Consider the following 16,234-nt stretch of genomic DNA (forward strand, 5'->3'; position numbering starts at 1 on the left):
GTGTGTCTCTCAGTGCCTGTGAGCAGGTCAGTTCTCTGCCGGACAAAGAGAAACAGAAGATGAAGAGGAGGATAAAGCTGCAGGAGTTTACAGGGGGCCTGATCTGTCAGTCGTGTGATTAATGATTCTCAAAGCCAAAATGAGACCTGGAGTCACAGTTCTGCTTCTGAGCCCCAGGGAGAGCACATCTTAGAGCAGCCTCTTGAGACTGAGCAACCAGCACTTAATCAGAGGCAGACTCATGCTCTTTGGTAAATGACAACAAGCATTAACTTTGCAGCCTGAGTTCATGTTCAAAGTCAGAAAGTGAACCCAGAACGTTCAAAGAAGGCATCACCATCATTTAATGTTTACAGAGAGTCAACTGTGGTGGTCAAGCGCTCCAAATACAATAAGGGAGATCTAAATGGCTTCTAATGGCGCTAAAAGACGAGACATTACCATAAAAAAACATTTACGGTCACGCAAAATGACATCACTTTGGGAGAAATAATAATCAGAAACGGTCGTTAAAGGAATCAATTAAAAGGATTACTTCACAGCTGGTCAGCTATAGAGATTTCACATCTACATTAAGTATTATGATTAACAATATTCTGCATTCATTTATGGGCATGATAGATTAAACAGGCTACATAAATTCCTGAATACAGTGACATATTCAGGACAGTAAATTCTCAAACACCGTCTGCTGTCGGAGACACAAATCAAGGATGAAAGCGAGAGAGATAAAGTCTGGTTGGGCCTATTTGTCTTCACCTCTTAGAGAAAATTAGGACATCTTTCATACACTGAGACAGAAATGTAAGATCAATACACTGCAAATAAAGTCTCCCATTTGACTTTCCTAAAAGTTTGCTCAAACACTACTTCTCTGTGACTTTAAGAATACTGTAAGGCACTGACCTCTGGCAGCATGGTTTGATTTCTAAACTATTGCTACAATTGTTTCCATTTATGTGCTAATTGATTTGTTGTGGAGAATAAAAGGATGTTTGCGGTGGGTTGATGCAAAAACCCAGGCATGCGAAAACTGATAAAAAAAAAAAAAACATTTGATCTTTACGGCATATATAATTGCCATTTGCCAATGGCCATTTGTCCAGATGAATTAAGAAAATTCTTATGACTGAACTAAGGCCCAAATAAAATCTTGGAATGACGTATTAACATGCTCACACTGCAGACGAGTCTGATGATATCTTTAGATTAGAATACTAATTTCCATAAAAGGTAAGAAAACAATCCAACAACAGCCAAAAAGTGAGCACAACACGATAAACACGATGTCACATTGACTGTGGGTACAAAATGTCAAATTGGTCATGTGGTTAACATTAGCGATGCGATCCTCCTTGCAAGTTAATGCCCACCTGCCTGTGCTGGTTTCCTTTTGCTCTGGTCTACAGTGGTCATATGACAGACTACTTAAAACTTTGTCTCTATTTTCTAGATCAAAATACTGCCAAACCGCTTTGCGCTATGAGATGCCATTAGCTGTGCTGGTTTACATCTAGAGCATTCTAGTAGTAGCCATTAACTGAAGCTACAGCAGCTAGCTGTGTTAGAGCGTTATTGCGAGCCTGAGATTTTGTAACAGAAATAATAGGTTTCAATGGATAGTAATTCTGGGGTAACATTTGATCTTTAAGTCAACCAAACACTCCTTTATAAACCTGCTGAAAAAAATTAATGAGTAGGGAAGATGTTGACCAGTTTGCCTGCTGTAAAAGTCCCATTTCCTTACGGGCTGGTGGAAAGTGAGGTACACATTCAAATCTGCTGCTTTTAGCAATGCTTTTGAGACATTCTGTTAAAGAGTCTATCCAATGTCAAAACTGTTGGTCTAGGCAGTTATCTTGCTCACAGTGATGGTACAGTCTCTAAATCTTAGTAACAGTGTTTAAACATCCATCTCTCTTAGTAGAAATACTTTGCTCAAAAAGGACCACTGACAGATGCACTGTAGGCTATATGTAGAAACTGTTTGTTGTCAAGATGATTTCTGACTTTAAGAGTGAAATGGCTACAAAGAAGAAGATGGTAAACCCAGGATGGCTTACCATCTGGCCCCTTTTACCTATTTGTGAAACTAATCATGGAAACCATCTTCTCGACTTTGTGTGACCGCCAGTGTTGTTGATGAAATTAAGAGTGTGTTGTATAATTAGCATGCCAGTAGTGGCATTTAAAAAAAAAAAAAAAAAAAAAAAAAAATGCTTCCAGTAAAGTTCCTCAGATGTTTCCACTTTCCTGTGTAAAACGATGAGTTCCTTCAGGGCAAGGAGGAATCACAGATGAACCACAGGAGCTTAATTTAGCCTCAAATGTTCAGAGCCAGCACGCATGAGGAGGCAACATCTGAAATATATCCTAAAAGATGTTCTCATCTTACTGTAATATTGGTTATTCACTTACTTTATTCCTAATGTAGATGCTAACACCTTCATACAATCACATGCTCACACACAAACTTGTAATAAAATATTAGGCTAATTAGCCTTAGTTGATTAGTCTCTATGAGACGTATTTTGCCTGAAGCCAGACACAGTAATTGAAATACCTCCATATTTAGACATCTACCTGAGAAATTATTCCTCTCAAAACTGATTAAATGTCTAACAGATAGGAGTGTGTGTGTGCATGCGTACGAGCGGTGCATGTGTGTGTCTAAACGCTCGCAGCAAGGGAGACACAGAGGAGGTCATTGATAAATGGAGCTCAACATTTAGCTAGTGTGTTTTCAATTAAATAAGTGAATGCAGAGATCCATTTACATAGATCATTAGGTTTTGAGGATATTTTTAATACTGCAACATGGGATTAAAACTGTTCCATGCTACTGCAGCTGGGTCCTTTCAAAATAACCACAGAGAGCAGCTCATAAACTAAATGAACATGATCCAGTGAGACGGTGAGATCTGAGAGGTTTTTCCTTTTAAAGAAATCAGACTACATTGATTATTTGTGAACATAAACAGCTTCCTTAATGAAAGATAAATAAGTTTAGACTAGTTTAGGTGTACCAACAGGTGTTTAAAGATCAAAGATCATGTTCAACAATCTTCAACCAGACACAGACACTAGCTGAGCATGATGAGATCAGTGTTTTTTTAAGTGGGGGTCCTGACCCCTGTGGTGTCACTAGGGGGCACTGGGGGGTCGTGGAAACTTTAAGTGAAGAGGGGGCAAATGAAAAAACAAGTGTATATTATTTATCACTGCATATTAGACTATAAGTGTTTTACTAGATGTAGTTTTAACAACTATTTTGTCTTTTTTATTTTGTTATGTCTTTACTACAACTGTTCAATCTAGCTAGGAAGGAATGACAACGACTGTAACAAGGGAAAGACATTTTTAATGTATTGAATTGGCACAAGATGGACATTGATGTGAATTAATTTCAATGTTTCAATGACTGCCGATTTTTATTTTAGCTTTTTTAAATTCCAATTCTTGGGTTAACAAAAACTAAGGCTTCAAACCTCCAACCTCTACAAGCTGCAATTATCTGCCTCACCTGAAGGGGGCAGTGCAATGTAAGACATTCTGTTTGCATCCTTCTTCTTCCACAGAGCCGTTCACCTCTAGCTATTCTGTCTCTTTCTTTTTGTTATTGTCCTTCATTTAAATTCTACTCCAGAGACCAGGCAAACAGTGGGTGGGTAATGAAAGATCACAAACCATTAACAATTTCAAACACACTCTCTCACACACACAAACACACCTACACACACACACACACACACACACACGCAACACTGGAAGAGACAGTAATGCTCATGTTTGCTCTGATGCTTCAGATTCAAAATCAAAGCAGACCACACAGCATTAAAGATGGTGTACTTTGAAGCTTTATTCTGACACCCAGCTGCAGTCATGCTTTTTAAAATGCATCCTGTGTTTTTGAGTGTACAGCAGTCAATCTTAATTGGATTTGCATCGCTCACAACAATCCTTTACACTTATTTCCATCAAATCATAAACACTCTGCGCTGGCTTTTTCCTGCCAGGAGCCAAATCAGGAAACATCCTGAACCTGGGTCGATACTGAAGGAAAATAAGTATTCCAGCAAGCTAACAGGGTCTGCCTTTTAGCCCTCTGAAGGTTTGCTTGAAAGATTTCCTGTTAAAAAGACCATTACGACGAATCTTAAGGTGGAATTAATGTCGAAGCAGCTAAATTACAGATGAATCTAAAACCATTTCCAGCCTCACTAAACATTTGTTGGAACACAGTGAAATAATTAAAACTCCAGCAGCTTGAAGAGGCATAAAGGAAAGTTATCCTAAACCCTAATTGGGATTCAGCCATGAATGGTGAGCAAAATTGGCATTAAATCAATGGCAGACTGACAGCAGCCTGTAGCCTCTCTTTGTTGTTGTTAAGCACGCTGAATAATAGCCACCGTCTGCCCAACATGAATGTTTTATTCTGGTGAATCCTGCTGGAAGGCTTTTGTGCAGAAAGCCAGAAATACAGTAAGACTTTTCCATTCAACTCTCAATGAGTCACTACAAACTTCAATGTTCACATGTATAATCAGCACAGCATCTGTTACAGCTCTAATGGACCTTTGGGTGCAAACCAATATTCAAATAAAATATCATTTTTCAACAACAGAATCAAACATATTCACAGCCTGGATCTATAATGTTTGTTACATGAGTCAGGACTATGATATGTTGTTGTATTGACATTCTGTACCACCTTTATCAGCCTGTTACTAATGCATACATATGTTATTGTTTATTTGAAAAAGCCATGACAATGTCCAGCTGCACATCATTCCCTTTAAACAGCCGACTCCAAATCACATGTTATAGCTTTACATAGAAATGTGGCTACTTGAATCCAACAATATCCATGGCAACATATCTAAGGAAGTATGACTTGGTCAAGTGAAGCACATTGTTGGAGCATTATTGACAGAAAAAGGAGGGGAACATTAAAGACTTCCAGAACATTCAGGGGGGTAAGCTGCATACAGAAAAAGGTCTTCAGACACAAAGGACTATGCTGTGTTTATGCAAATCTTCTAACTCTAAAAAGTCATCCATGGCTGTTTTCAAGGACATCATGTGTGCACGTTTCTTTGTTAAGTCATTAGTTTGCTCTCAATGTTATCATCTTTCTCCAGACGTTTCAGGAAGAACAGGAATAAAACGCCTAAAACCTCTGGTCTTTTTTCCCACTGATTACCTGCCATAACTATACAGTCTCTTCCAAACACACTCAGCTGTTACAGCCACACCGAGGGAAGAGGAGCCAGACATTGACAGCATTAGGCGCTGAAAGAAACACATGGAGAATGAGAGAGGAGCAGGAAGAGAGGAATGGTGGAGAGAGTTGTGTATTAAAAATCCTCTGTCTGATCCTTCTGTGTGCCGGCTCGCATCTCTCAGCTGGCTGGTCGTCACAGAAGCAGTAAGAGAAAGAGCCTCAAACAAGGACAACAAGGACAGTCTCCTCTAAAACTCTGCAGTTTCATTACTGTTTGCCTTAAGTTTCCACAACCTGGATACGTGTCGTCCGAACTACTGATAAGCTAAAATATCAATGCAGCTGCTGATTCAACTACAAATAAAGAGTTGTCCGTTTCATCTCAGCGTGTCTGTGCCATACACAGATGCTGTTAGTTCAGATGAATCAGAAATATATTGTCTGTAACGTAACAGCCTGCTGTAGTGTGCAGACATAAACTCTGTTAGGTGGCAACAAATACTGATGGAACTTTTTGTATTACAATCAGTTGTGTTTTTAAAAGCACTTCAGGTTGATCTAACTGCTTGTATTAGCAAAAGTATTTGTTTTGATTTTATTTTTAGAAATTGCTTTATTTTCATGTACGTTGTATGTTACTTGTGCAAATAACAAGTTGGTAAGGTTTTTTTGTATTTATTTTGTGTTTAATTCAGCCCTGCCACTCCTGCAGCCGCCATCACCTAGCCAGCTTCCACCCTTACTGCTAGGTGAGCTAAAAACACACCTGCACACTGCATTCCACTTTGTGTGTCTGCCCACTGAAGGGCAGTTACTATGAGGGTAGATGGATTTAGCCTATGCGAGTGAGCGTGCGTGAGCGTGGACATAAAGGGGTCCTCTGCTGACCACTTAGCAATTTACCTGCACTTATCTCTCTCTTTCATACTGTCTACAGTAATTTCCTCACACACACAGCTGCACAAACACACACACACACACAGCTGCACAAACACACACAGCTGCACAAACACACACATGGCCAATCATAGCCGAACAACTCACCTTAAGCAGGGAAAAATGATTTGCTGAGTCTCATTGTATACATCAAAAGGATGTTGTACGGTAATGGAGCTGAAGCTATACAGTGTCCCATTAGACAACCACACACACACACACACACACACACACACACACACACACACACACACACACACACACCTATCAGGCTGTTCACATCTGCAGACATCAGAAAGAATCTGTTTTGTATTCCACAGAGTTTTATCAGATTCTGGGATAATGCTCAACAACATGCATTTTATCTGTAGTTTATGTTACAACTCAAGGCTGCATAGTGGTGAAGTGGTTATCACTGTGGCCTCAAAGCAAGAAAGTTCCTGACTTGAATCCCTGTCGGACAGAGCCTCTCATTGTTGAGCTTGCATGTTCTCCCTGTACATGCATGGGTTCCCTCCGTGTAGGCCAGCTTCCTCCCACAGTTCAAAGACATGCTCGCTAGGTTATTTGGTGACCTTAAATTTCCCGTAGGTGTCAGTCTGAGCGTGAATGTTTGTCTGTCTCTATATGTTAGCCCTGTGACTGCATGGCAACCAGTGGGTGTACACGGCGTCTCGCTAAATGCAAGCTCCATCAACTCTTCTTTTTACAGTCTATGACTCTGACGCTCCGTCTAGACTCTGACGCTCCGTCTAGACTCTAGACGGTGAGTTGGTTTTGTTAGTTCATGTTTTCAGTATTTCGTCTTTTTCTGTTTTATTTTGAGACTTACCCTGCGGCCTCTGTTGTCTAAATCTTGTTACTGGATTTCCCACCTTGTGTGTCAGCCTAGTCCTGATTGAACCAACCTGAGTCCTGTTATCCCCTGACTGTCTGCTAATTTAATGCCTGTGTTTACTCCCTCATGTTGCCTGTTCCTTGTGTTGTCCTTCCTGTTACCTCATCCTATCGTTTTCCTAGTAAGTTTACCAGTGTTTGATTTGTACTTGTTTTTTTTTTATACCGTGCTTCTGTCTACTGCACTAGATTTGTTGTCCTGTGTAATTGAACTTCCGGTGAACTGAACAGGACAAAAAAAAGAAAAAACTGCCTGATTTTTTACTCTGGAGTCGTGCTTTGGATCCTTTTGGTGTACTTTATGTCAAGCTCCAGCCCCCATGCAGCCTGAACAGTAGAGAAAGGATGGATGTAATAACTCAAAAATGGCTTTGAAGATAGCCCATCTTTTAAGACAGAGATATATCCATAAAGAGGTATTAACAGGACTAAGAGCATGCTGAAGGGGCAATCAGGTTTTTCACTGGGGTTGCAGAGCCGTATAAAGAACCAACTTATATAAAAAAGTAAACTCTCTGTATTTGAATCGGTGCAGGGGGAGGAAAAAATAAATCTAATGGGATGCCATTAGTTTCAAGGTATTATCCACACAGTCAAGTATTGTCAGAATTCATGTGCAGCTAATTTACGAGTAATCTATCCAAAAAGTTGCGAGTACATTTAAATCCAACTATTAACCAAATGGTGCCACTTTGGGAGAAGTTGGAGATCACTAACATGCTGGGATATAATCTTTTGCAAAGATGAGTATCCAAATCAAGTTTTGGAACCACCTTCTTAGAAGATGATTAAATACGTAACTGAATTAACTTAAACATGATCTAATAGTGAGGCTTGAGAAAAAGCCAAACAACAACAACAAACAAAGTCCTTGAATTAATGTTCTGGTGACATCGAATGATTATACCATCTTAATCACAATCCATCCTTTACTTCCATCGATTTCGAGCACTCAGACTCATCCTTTATTTGTCCAGATTCGTTCTACTTTGACCAAAGTTGTGGAAGAGGAGCAGCTCATAGCGGAGCCATGCTGCCAGCAGCGTTAAAGAGCTTAATGTTTGTGAGCAGACACATTTTAAATCCTTCAATAACATTATCTGCATATGGCAAGCACAATATTAAGCACTTTAGTCTAGGCTCTTCATTTTACAGGAGAGTTAATGACTGCAATTACTTGAGGATGAAACAGAGTTTTATGATTGTGATTTAATTGTATATCTGCTGATGTGGGATACAGCAGATGAGAATGAGTGTGGTTGTTAAAGTTTCACACAGCTTAAGCAGCATTATTACAAGATTTATATCAACTATAGCCTCTTTAAATCTTGAGTTCTGCTGAAGCACTTTGAACCGTATCATCATCACATTCGGCCTCAACTGTTTGCCCCCTGAATGACAAGATTTATTTCCAGTAAAATGATGTGAATCAAACAGAAGCGGCAAAGTAGGACATCATTGTGGAAACTACATTATTGGATTGTTCAGCCTGGTTTGATACATGGCTCACATAGTGCTGCTAAATCAAGAACGATGTAATATGGAGGAGAGACATTACAGTATCATAGACCTCTCAGAAATGATGAAGCAGCACTGGAAAATGTCCCTGACATCCAGGACCTCATCAAACCAAGTGCCAGTTCAATTTATTCAAAACCCAAAGGCTGAGAGAGAAAGGGTGCATATGGAATGAAGCCAAAGCTTTCATACTAGAGGAAGTGACCAGGACTACTAAACCTCTCTGATACACTGATGAGAGCTGCAGCTCTTAATCTATTAACTGAAAAGTCATCCCTAAATGTTCTGATAATTGTGGAGGAAATGTGTAATAACTTGACTTCACACAAGTAATGACATACAGAGCTTAAATTTAAATGAATATTTCTCACAAACTCTGGAGGAGAAATTGGACTAACAATACACGTGATGCTGTTCTTGCAACTCTCCCGGAAGCATTGCATACATAGAAAAGACGTGACGAGTGTCAGAGTCACATTAACCCAACTAGAACGTGGTGTCGAAGACAATCTGGAGCAAACACTAAGTCTGCCAAATGAGATATGACGGAAGACGGTTGACACACGAAGCTCTCCGTGTCATCGTTGAACTTTATCAGGTCTGACTGACACGACAAACAGTGAATGTACCAAGTAATGTCTGTACATTTAAATCTACAGCAGGTGAAGAAATTACGCAACAACAATCACCGAGCTCTTTGGAGATCCTTGAAGCAAATAAGTTCAGCTTTGCTTGATCTGCAGATTTCTACATTTCCTTCTTCAACTTGCTTTGTACATAAGTTTTTTGTTTTGAACATTTTGGACGAAAGAAAAACAGAAACAAAAAAAAATCACTAAAAACATGAAGTCCATGCGCATTTGTTGTTGCAGTTGTTTTCTGTGCACATCTTTTTGCACTTTTTTAAATATGTTATGAGTGTATGTGTTTTAACACTATTACACTTTGCACTGTGGGTGGATAGAAAGGATGCAGTTAAGAAGACTGTGACTTCAGCATTTCTGCTTTCTTAAACTTCTATGTAATTCCTTATTGGACACAGTATATACACAGAGACAGCAAGAAGTCGATTTCACTTACAGCAACAGCTGGGAGGAAATAAACCGATGTAGGTATTATTGGTAACCAAGGGTTTATTTTTCACTGGTGGCCAGAAGCAATCAAATCCTGTACAGTAGATGTCTCTAAAACAAGCAAAATGTGAAGGAATCCGCTGTGTTGTCCAAAACTCTCAGGCACGCTGCCATCCAGATCCCATTGCACAACTCTTCAATTTCCACCTCATAAACCTCTACAGAACGCGCTCCGACCATTAGCCATTAGCTTTAAATCTATCAGAGCCTATAAACATCCCGACCAGAGTGCACCTCACACATACTGTACGCATCCTCTGCTTCACAGACGTCAAGCCATCTCTTCTCCCTCTTTACAAGAAGAGTACGTGCATGCAAGGGTGTGTTTAATTAGCCGAAGGTCAACAGCACAGCTCATTTAAGTAATGGGAGTCTCACAGTTTCTTTATTTCTTTTGTCTCGCTCTGTCTCACGAGAAAATGGCTCAGAAAGAAATGGAGAGGAGAGGGCATTTCAACCACAATTAATATTTCATTTGTTTGTTTTCCCTTTCAAAGCGTGAAGGTCAGCTTTGCAAAACAGAGAAAACATTACGTTTAGTTTCATCTTAAGCACACAAATATACAAAATAACAAGACACATGAAGAGACAATAAAAGTGTGTCTCGGTGTGGTGGAGTAATGGTTTTTATAAAGGCCAGTTCCCAAAAGTCAACTTCACGAATGGGGTGTAAAATTTTGGTTTAAAAAAATATAAATAGAAGAAGTAGAAGGGACTTGTATAATTTCTTTTGAATAGTTTTCTTAATACAAGTAATTTTCAATTTTAATAATATTCTTATATTCAAGTCCTGCTCAATTAAAGTAATTAAAACTTACTGCCATCCTTTTGACTCACATCAGCAGATCAATCTTGATAAATAAGAGACACACAGCCATGCATGAAGTTCACACAAGACTTAAGTTTGTTAGCAGTAAGGTGAAGAAGATTTTCACACATTCACTAAAGTCCTGAAAAGTTTCGCTGCGAGTGTTTGAAATGATCGAAATATTTTCAGGAAAGCCTCCTCTGATCTTTTTGCATATCTATTCGACACCAAACGGACTTGAGCAACATCAGTATTTCTCTTTTCTTTTTTTCAAAGTTTATCTAGGGCTTTTTATGCCCCCCTCCTAGAAACAGGACAGAGTCAGAAAATGGGGAGAGAAATTGTTGATGAAATGCAGGAAAGGAGTTACAAGACTGATGAACCCACATGAGGTGTGTGCAACCACGCGGCTAGACAAAGTTTTGGGGTTAAAATATCCCCCCTATGTTTTTGTCTACCATGGTACATATTGAACACACAAGTTTTGAGAGGCATTTTAAGCACGTCTTCACCGAGAGTAAAGGAAACCTACATTGTGTGCGTTGGTTTTGAGCCCAGCAGTGAGAACATGATCCTGCAGAAAATCTCAGCAATACAGTAGTTCTGCCATCTGGACTAAGTTCCTCATTAAAAAGAAAATTCATTAGCTAAAGTACTCACAGGAGAGTTGGCACACAAACACGCGCACACACACACACACACACGCACACACACACACACACACACGCACACACACGCACACATCAACTGATTAAACTGGCCATTTGCAATAGAGAATGGTCAACATGTTCTTTAGATAGATGCCCAAATTAGATCAGGAGTATAAATATCTCTTCTGTGTGTTTGTGTACATGCATGTATAGCATAGACAACAGGTTGTCAAGGTGGACTTTGTTAGGATGACAGGGCAGTTGGCACACCTTGACTACTGGGTGCAGTCCAGCAGGTCCATCAGGGGACGGAGACTGTCTCTTATTGTGCAGCCTCCAGAAGATTATCCTCAGAAAATGATTTAAAAAGACAGTTTTTCTTGTCTGAAATGGAACTAACTGCATTTCTGACTTTCAATTCAAACATCGTAGTGGCTCGAACTAAAGAGTAGAGGAGCAGTGTTTTGTTGCCTGAGGAAAAGTTAAGACCCTGTCGGAGAAACAAAGGAAGGTGGAGCACATGGGAGGCAACGACCCGATGGAAAAGAAAGAAAATGGAGACAAGAATCCCATCTTTCTTTCGTCACAAAGAGAGGAAAGATAAGCAAGTGAGAATAAGGTGAAGCACACTGAGGGGAATTAATTAAAGGGGTCATCTGGATAAGACAGGCCAAAGAAGGCCTGAGCATTGAGGCGGATTCAAGCACCACTTCAGACAAAATTTTCATTCAGTGGCAGGGCAGGTTTAAAATTCAATAATATTTAGAAAATACTTAATTTCATTAGTTGTACATTATAATCTAAAAAGTGAGAAACAGGTTGACAGAGACAATGGAAGACTCTAGAAGTGTAAAAAAACAAAGTAGTAGGAAAAATAGGAAGATAAATAAGCTTCATCAGGTAAGTGGTTGTATGAGTTAAGTAAATACTATGAAACAATACTTTCAGGATTTGTCTGTTAATTAAGTTGGTGTCTGAGAAATAAATTACCACAAAGCTTTATATCTCCCAACAAAGAATAGATTAGGGTTATACTTTTGATCTTAACGCTTGTCAGATCACTTTGAGCCGACTCGACCACAAACCACACTGACCTTTGATCTGCAGCGAAGGAAATGAACCATAGTTTATGTGCAGACTCCATTCGAAGGCGAGAGGTTAATGAGAGCGCTGAAAGTAAGGCTGACATTCCGTCAGTGAGACGAGTGCCTCCACACAGCACTCAGACCCACTCTGTCCATAGTGTTATCGATTAAAGGGTAAAAGCACACACCCCAGGGGCAGAGGGAGGCCTCACACACGGCTAAAGTTACTCTGTCTGTGTGTGTGTGTGTGAGAGAGAGAGAGAGAGAGAGAGAGAGAGAGAGAGAGAGAGACAGAGTGTTGCATGGCCAACAGTTGCATTGGTAACTCATACCCTGAGGCAGGACTGCAGCCCACTCGGGACCAGAGGGAACAGTCACTGCAGAGGAAAGTATCATCTCATGCACACAATTGTCTTTTTCTCCCAAACCACCTTTAAATCCTCCCTTTTTGTAACGTGCCATAACTTTTTCGATATTAAACCAACAAATCTTAGAGAAAAATCCATTACCTTCCCCTCCAACCGGCTCAAACATCCCAAACTGCTCCAGCACTTTGATGAAGAGACCCATAACCACCAGCACAGCAATCATCTCCAAGCCATCCAGACTCAACATCTTGGGAGACCAATGTCGGTCATTGCACAGCGCCGCCCCACCGAACCACCGAACCAGGTCGGGTTAGGCCGGGTTGAGTCTGGCCAAAGTTACAAAACCTGTCCAACTGCAAAGTACGTTTGCCCGGCTGAGTCCTCCTATCTTTACTTCCTCACTTCCATCCACTTTGATCCAATCTAATACTCTAACACATATGGAAAAAAAAAACTCTCTGTCTCATCTGTTGGAGGCCATACTTCTGGGTCCAGAGGCTGCATACGAGGGGGAGGCAGAGAATCAAAACTCAAAGATTTGAGTCTCGTTCTCGCTTCCTTCTTCCCTCCCGTCTTTCTTCCAACAAGGCCCTCTTCGAGTGACGGAAACTTGGGATGTGCTGCGCCGGCCAGTCCTTTGGCAGTGGTTGTCAGGAAGAGAGTGTTGTGAGGGGGAAAGAGGGAGTGAGGGAGGGAAAGGCAGCAGAGAGAGAGAGAGAGAGAGAGAGAGAGAGAGAGAGAGAGAGAGAGAGAGAGAGAGAGAGAGAGAGAGAGAGAGAGAGAGAGAGAGAGAGAGAGAGAGAGAGAGAGAGAATGCACGGACCAGAACCTCACAAACATACAGAGATGTTTGGATGGGGGAGGCAGGGGGTGAGAGTTGGCAAAGTCAGTAAGTAGTCTGATGTTGAGTGTCTTTAAACTCAGATTTAATTCATAATAAGATACATTTATGTTCATGTGATTTCATTGTATTGCCATTGCTGCATCTGTTTGCAGCCTGTACGCCTGGAGGTCAATGCAATGTCTCATTAACTTTTCAAATTTGTTTCCATCAGTGTGTGTCTATGGTACAAAAGATACATAATGTGTGTGTGTGTGTGTGTGTGTGTGTGTGTGAGTGAGAGAGAGAGAGAGAGAGAGAGAGAGAAAGAGAGTGTTATCTGTGTTACAGTATTATGATGATATGATTTGATACATACTGCAAAAGCAGGTGGCGAATTCAAGGGTTCCTCTCATGACAGGATTTAGTGAGGTAAATGATATATCAGGTATGTTAAAGGTCTTACTAACTTATTTATGAAAAAACAAGTGTGCACTTAGTCTCCATCATGACATCATGCATTTAGCTGCTATTCAGAGGAACCTTTCCTCTTTGGAAATGAGGGATGTTTTGGAGAGAGGGGGTCATTATGTTAGTGAATAAAAGCTTTCACACAGTGTTATGTTTGTCTGTGTAGTTTCATCTCTATATTCAGAGTGTTTTTATTCATGATGACACAAAGTATCCCACAATGCAATGCAATGTAAAAAGTAGTAAAACAAGTGACACACAACAACAGGGCTTTGCTTTATATCTCCACGTACTTCTTGCCAATATGTGCATGGTAGCAGAGGTTACAGAATTCTGTGTTGGCAGTTCTAAAAGACACATCACCTATGGTGCAGTTCACACCAAAGCAAATAGGTGGCAGTGTAAGGCTAAGAACTAATACAGTGCACGTTTCAAGTCAAAACAAACAAGCATGGATGAGAAACTCCATCAGCTGCCAGCCAAACTGTAAGCAAACATATGCAAGCATTTTGGATTTTAGCAAACACCAGGAGGTTGGGAGTTAAATATGGAAGTACACAGGCAAGCTTTGCAAAAACTAGATAAAATACTGCAGCAGCGTGACCCACCTCCATCTTCACATGACAAGATGAGCTGCTAACAAGCATGTATGCCGTCCCAACCAGAACTGAATGATGCTCTAGGGTAAAAATGATTCATCAACTTCTAAACAGGCTCATACAGGAGGATTAAGGCTGTAAAGACTTCCACCTGTACAGCATAGTGGATAACAAAGGCTTTAGGCTTAATGAGTGTAAGACTAAGTTATATGCAGAAATAAAGCAAAAACATTCTTGCTACTAAAGTGGAGTCAAAATCAAATAAAATCAGATTATTTTTGTTGCATGAAAAGGCACCAAGACACAACATTGAGGGCAATTTATAGTTTAAAAACTAAAGAATATTGTATTTGCTCGACTAAAAAGCTTGAGGATTATAAACAGAATAGTTCATTTATTTGTAAGACCTCTGAGGACCTGAGTATATACGTGTTGAAAGTTGTAGTACTCATAAAGCTACGGCCCTGTAGATCTTTGTTTTGGATTCAAAAGAGCAGCTAATGCAGTGAGTTCTGTGAAGGATTGGATCATGATCCAAATCATGTCCTGATATGGCTCGTATATTGAGTTTGTGGGAAGTTCCCAGCATTCTCGATCATTTCACAAATAAGCAGACTTTACGACTTGCACAATATTCCTCATATATAAGGAACTGTGTTAAAACTTTCTGAACTTTCCTCTCTTGGCAATTATTAAACTCATCTATGTTCATAAAAATCTAATAACAAAAACTAATACTTCAATCCGATAAAACCGCCTGAGGCCTTAAAATGGCTCTGATAAAAACTCTGTACCTCTAAATCTCCACTCACAGCTCCACTGCTTGCCTGCAGCTTGAGTTTAGTCAGTGTAGTTATGTTTCAAACTGCAGGAGCATAAAGCTGATAAAACATGAGACTTGGGCTTAACTTTGTTATTAAAAAGAAAGGTCTCTACAGACGGAGCTACTGCTGCCCCCATTTAAGACCCATGACTCAACTTAGATTTTTAATGCAACCTAAAATTGCAGATTCTGAATTAAATATCATCAGACATTAAGGAAACATCCTTCCTTAAGGAAAGGAAGGATGTATGTTAAAGTGCTGTCTCATCTGACAACAAAGCAGCAGCCATTATGTCCTCCTTCTAAGTTTTGATTCTGGTCCAGAAGGTCTGTATGTGTTTGGACCAAAGAAGGTAGACAGTTTTAAGGCAGGTTAGGTTAGTAAACTTCTTCATGTCTGGTACTCTCAATACAACATACACAAACATGTCTGCTTCTACCAAAACACTTTCTCCTGCACAGAAAAACTTTCACCTGCACACACCAACGTGGTCATTTGCTGTTTCAAACATCATCACCACCTCTGTCAGTCATCAGGTGAGGCTGGAATACTAAAAGCATCCACAAAAAACAGTGCAGCCTATTGCTGCCATCACCTGATGTTCTGCCCCTCCCAGCACAACTCCCAGTGAGGGTATCGCTTTGCCTAATGCTACGAAAATAACAGAGATGGAAAAGAAAAAGTGTGAGGGTGCTGTATTCTCTCAGCCTCCCACACAGTTTTTCCTTCTCTCTCCCTCTTTCTCTGCAGAGGTTGACAGAGGCGAGACAGCATCTGCTCCATATGCATCCTCTTCTGCTGTTGTTTTTAGTCGTTGACATTCCTGTTTTCACATTTTCAGGCTTGGCTATACATCAGCATGCCTTATTACAGAGACGAATGTCAACCAAGGTCTATG

At 40.2% G+C, this 16,234-nt stretch overlaps 1 protein-coding gene across 5 annotated transcripts in view; it reads right to left on the reverse strand.

The window, feature by feature from the left end:
• LOC306835481 (A-type potassium channel modulatory protein KCNIP2) overlaps positions 1–16,234 on the reverse strand; it is a 91,747-nt gene that overhangs the window by 11,232 nt on the left and 64,281 nt on the right. The window contains exon 1 of one of the 5 annotated variants that reach the window (XM_079362041.1): positions 12,764–13,648. The exons of the other annotated variants lie outside the window; for them this stretch is intronic. Coding sequence (XP_079218167.1) covers positions 12,764–12,869 — 106 coding nt within the window. The 5' untranslated portion in view covers positions 12,870–13,648. Of the gene's footprint in view, positions 1–12,763; positions 13,649–16,234 lie in introns of those variants that run through there. 5 annotated transcript variants of the gene reach the window in all.

This window comes from Symphodus melops (assembly GCF_947650265.1).
Source record: "Symphodus melops genome assembly, chromosome: 15".
NCBI lineage: Eukaryota > Metazoa > Chordata > Actinopteri > Labriformes > Labridae > Symphodus > Symphodus melops.